General features: G+C 52.3%; 1 protein-coding gene across 1 annotated transcript in view; it reads left to right on the forward strand.

The window, feature by feature from the left end:
* Positions 1 to 545, forward strand: part of IRX5 (iroquois homeobox 5) — a 2324-nt gene extending 1779 nt beyond the window's left edge. Inside the window, exon 2 of the mRNA XM_026039803.1 lies at positions 3 to 545. Coding sequence (XP_025895588.1) covers positions 3 to 302 — 300 coding nt within the window. The 3' untranslated portion in view covers positions 303 to 545. The remainder of the gene's footprint in view (positions 1 to 2) is intronic.
* Positions 546 to 3050: the final 2505 nt, after the last annotated feature.

Consider the following 3050-nt stretch of genomic DNA (forward strand, 5'->3'; position numbering starts at 1 on the left):
GCTCGCCCCCCGCGCGGCCGCGCTCGCCGCCCGCGCAGTGCCCCTTCCCCAACGGCGCGGTGCTGCCGCGGCCGCTCTACTACACGGCGCCCTTCTACCCCGGCTACACGAACTACGGCTCCTTCGGGGCCCTGCACGGCCCCGCCGGCGGCCCCGGCGGCCCCTTCAATGGATTAAACCAGACTGTGCTCGGCAGAGCCGACGGCGGGGCCAAGGAGGCCAAGCTGCTCCGCGGCCCGGCCCAGGCGGACCTGGGCAAGGACTCGCCCTACGAGCCCAAGAAAGGTATGTCCAGCATTTAATACCGGCTTCTCCTCTGCGCCCCGCGGGACGCGCCCTCGGGGCTCCCTCCTTTTCCTTTTTATTTTTTTTTTAATTTATTGAAAGAAATAATAAATCGCTTTGGCAGTTATTTTTCCACTACCAAAAAACCGAAACGAACAGGAAAAAAACAAAAGACCATTTCCCTCCACCTCTTTATCGCCCCCGCCGCTGCCCCCAGCACCGCGCTCAAAACTTTCTAGTCCAAGGGAAATGGCTGGGTGGAAACCGCTCAGAAATGTCTTAAAGCGAGTGAAAAGCAAGCGACTGACGCGCGCCCTGTCCCCCTCACACGCAGCGAGAAGAAAGATTTGTATTAAATCTTTAATTCTGTATATTTAATGTAGCTTTTTTTTTTGTATTTAAATTGATAATACAGTATCTTTGAAGTAAATTATGAAATCGAGACACCTGTACAGGCATTAATGTTGTTTTCGTAATATAAATATATACATTTCCGTGTCTTTTTTTTTCCCGAATTGTTTTCATAGTTTTAAAAATATATATATACAAGTTTAATTTAATTTTTTACGGCTATTGTTTTTTTTTCCCCTTGAGTGAGACCTAAAGTTTAATGGGAAAAAAAAGAAAAATAATAGGTTATACTTATTAGATACAGAAAAAAAAAAAAAAACGGAAGAAAAAATCTTGCAGTCGTCTTGGTAAGGCGCGGATATTTAATGCAAGAGGTTTTTAAGGAAGGCCCCGCGCTTCCCTCGCGCCGCGGGCCGATCGGGGCCTCGCGCGGGGCTCCGCGCCGCTCCCGGGGGGTCCCGCGGCGCGGGGGGGGCTCCGCGGGAGCGGCCCCCGCGGAGGTGCGCGCTGAAACGAGGCCAGGCACAAAAGCACTTGTTGGAAACACCGCGCCCGAGCGCGGCCCCCGTCTTTTAACCTAATTACTCCCAATCAGTGTCGCGTTTTATGCCCGGCAATCAGCTGCTGAACTCCGCTAATGAGTTCGATTTTCTGCCAGATTTAGCCCTTGGTGCCGGTTCCGCGGGGCCGCCGCGCTGCGGCGCGGGAGCGGGGCCGGGCTGGGGCGGGGGGCTAGGCGCCCCCTGCGCAGCGCTGCGCGCCCGCGGTGCTTCCCCGCGCCCGCAGGTAGGTGTCACACTCGGCCCAGCTTTGGGCGCGCAGCGAGGCGCGCAGGGGCGCGGGGACCCCGCCGCGCGCGGGAGGGGGGGGGGTGACAGCGACGCGGAGCCTCCGCCACTGCCCGCGCAAACTGCGCGCTACCCGCCCGGCCCGGCCGCGCTGCTCCGCTCCCCGCCGCGCAAAGGGCCCCGCGGGCAGAGCTGAGCTGCTGCACAGCCCCCTCCGTCCTGCTCGATCCCCCTTTTTATATAATATTTTTAATTATAATAATAACTATTATTATTACAAGCCCGATAATTATTTTATAATCTCTTCAACTTTGCCGGAGCCATTTATTAGCTGTAACGCGTTTATTCCTGCGTATTTACATTTTACGGGGTTTTTAAATAGTAGTTCGCGCTTTACGTTTTAAGGATGCAGTTGCTGTTCACTTGGTTATACGAACCATGTAGATAACTTGGTTGAAAAAAAAAAAAAACGAAATTGTTTCAAGCTGAATGTGTAAAGAAATCAGATATTCCTGGGATAATAGTATGTTATTTTGTCACTTTATAAATTATAAATGACTTTTTAAAAAAMGCTCGGATTCCTCCGTCGGATCTTTTCTTTGCGGCCGGGGGGGACCTGCAGGAAGGCGGATTTTTCCGTGGGGAATCCGGCTTGGCTGCGCTCACCTGCCCCGCGCGAAGCAGCAGAAACTTCGCCCCGTTTCTCCGCGCGTCGCTGCGCGCTCGCGGAAGCCGCCGCTCCCCGCGGGCACCTCCGGCCGCGGCGGCTTTTTTGCCTTTGCCCGAACTCAGGGAAAACTCCCGAGTCCCCTTCCCTTGGAGCGAATCCCGCACCCCTCCCCGACAGAGACAACAGGTCCCGCCGCTAAACGCTTATGTCGAAATAAATAGGGTTTAATTATTCATCTAACCACCGTTCTTTTTTTTTTCTTTTTTTTCTTTTTTTTTTTTTTTTTTTTTAATTGTCGCGCCACCTTTTCCCCGGCTGATCTTCCTATCTGTAAGAGAAGAGAAGGGAGAAAAAAAAAAAAAAAAAAAGCTACTTTGCAAAGCAGCTTAGGCGCTTCGCTCGTTCAAAAGCCCCGTTCCTTATAATAAGGGCTATTTTGAATAGGTCTATCAGCGATCTCGGTACCGTTTTCGTTTGATGTTTAAATTCCTAAGGGAATTAGTCCATTTCCTTTGGGTTGCAGCCTGTCGCCTATTTTAAACCTTAACTATTATTATGGCCCCATCGATTTCATACACTGATTTTACTCTTCGCCCGTTCCCTCTGCCGCGGGAGCCGCGCTATTCAGCCCGCTTTAAAAATAAGTCCGATTTTCCTGCTTTCTGCTTAAAAAGAAGGGAGAAGCGTGCAGCGCCGTCTTTTTTTTTTTTTTTTTTTTTTTTTTTTTTTTTCCCCTTGCACATTGTTTGGGGGAAAAAAATGATTTTTTTTTTTTTGAAAGATAATTGAGGATTGTCTTGAAATACAAATAGCGCCCGGTGCCAGTTGAGGCTTCCCGCGCCGAGCCCCGCGGGGCCGGGGGCGGCAGGTGCCTCCGCCCCGGGCCCTCCGCGCCCGCGGGAGGGACGCGGCCTCCCGGGGTCCGCAGTAACCGACGGGCCCGGCTGGCCCAGGGA

This window comes from Nothoprocta perdicaria, unplaced genomic scaffold (assembly GCF_003342845.1).
Source record: "Nothoprocta perdicaria isolate Ctin4 unplaced genomic scaffold, notPer1 scaffold_242, whole genome shotgun sequence".
In the NCBI taxonomy this organism is placed as follows: Eukaryota; Metazoa; Chordata; class Aves; order Tinamiformes; family Tinamidae; genus Nothoprocta; species Nothoprocta perdicaria.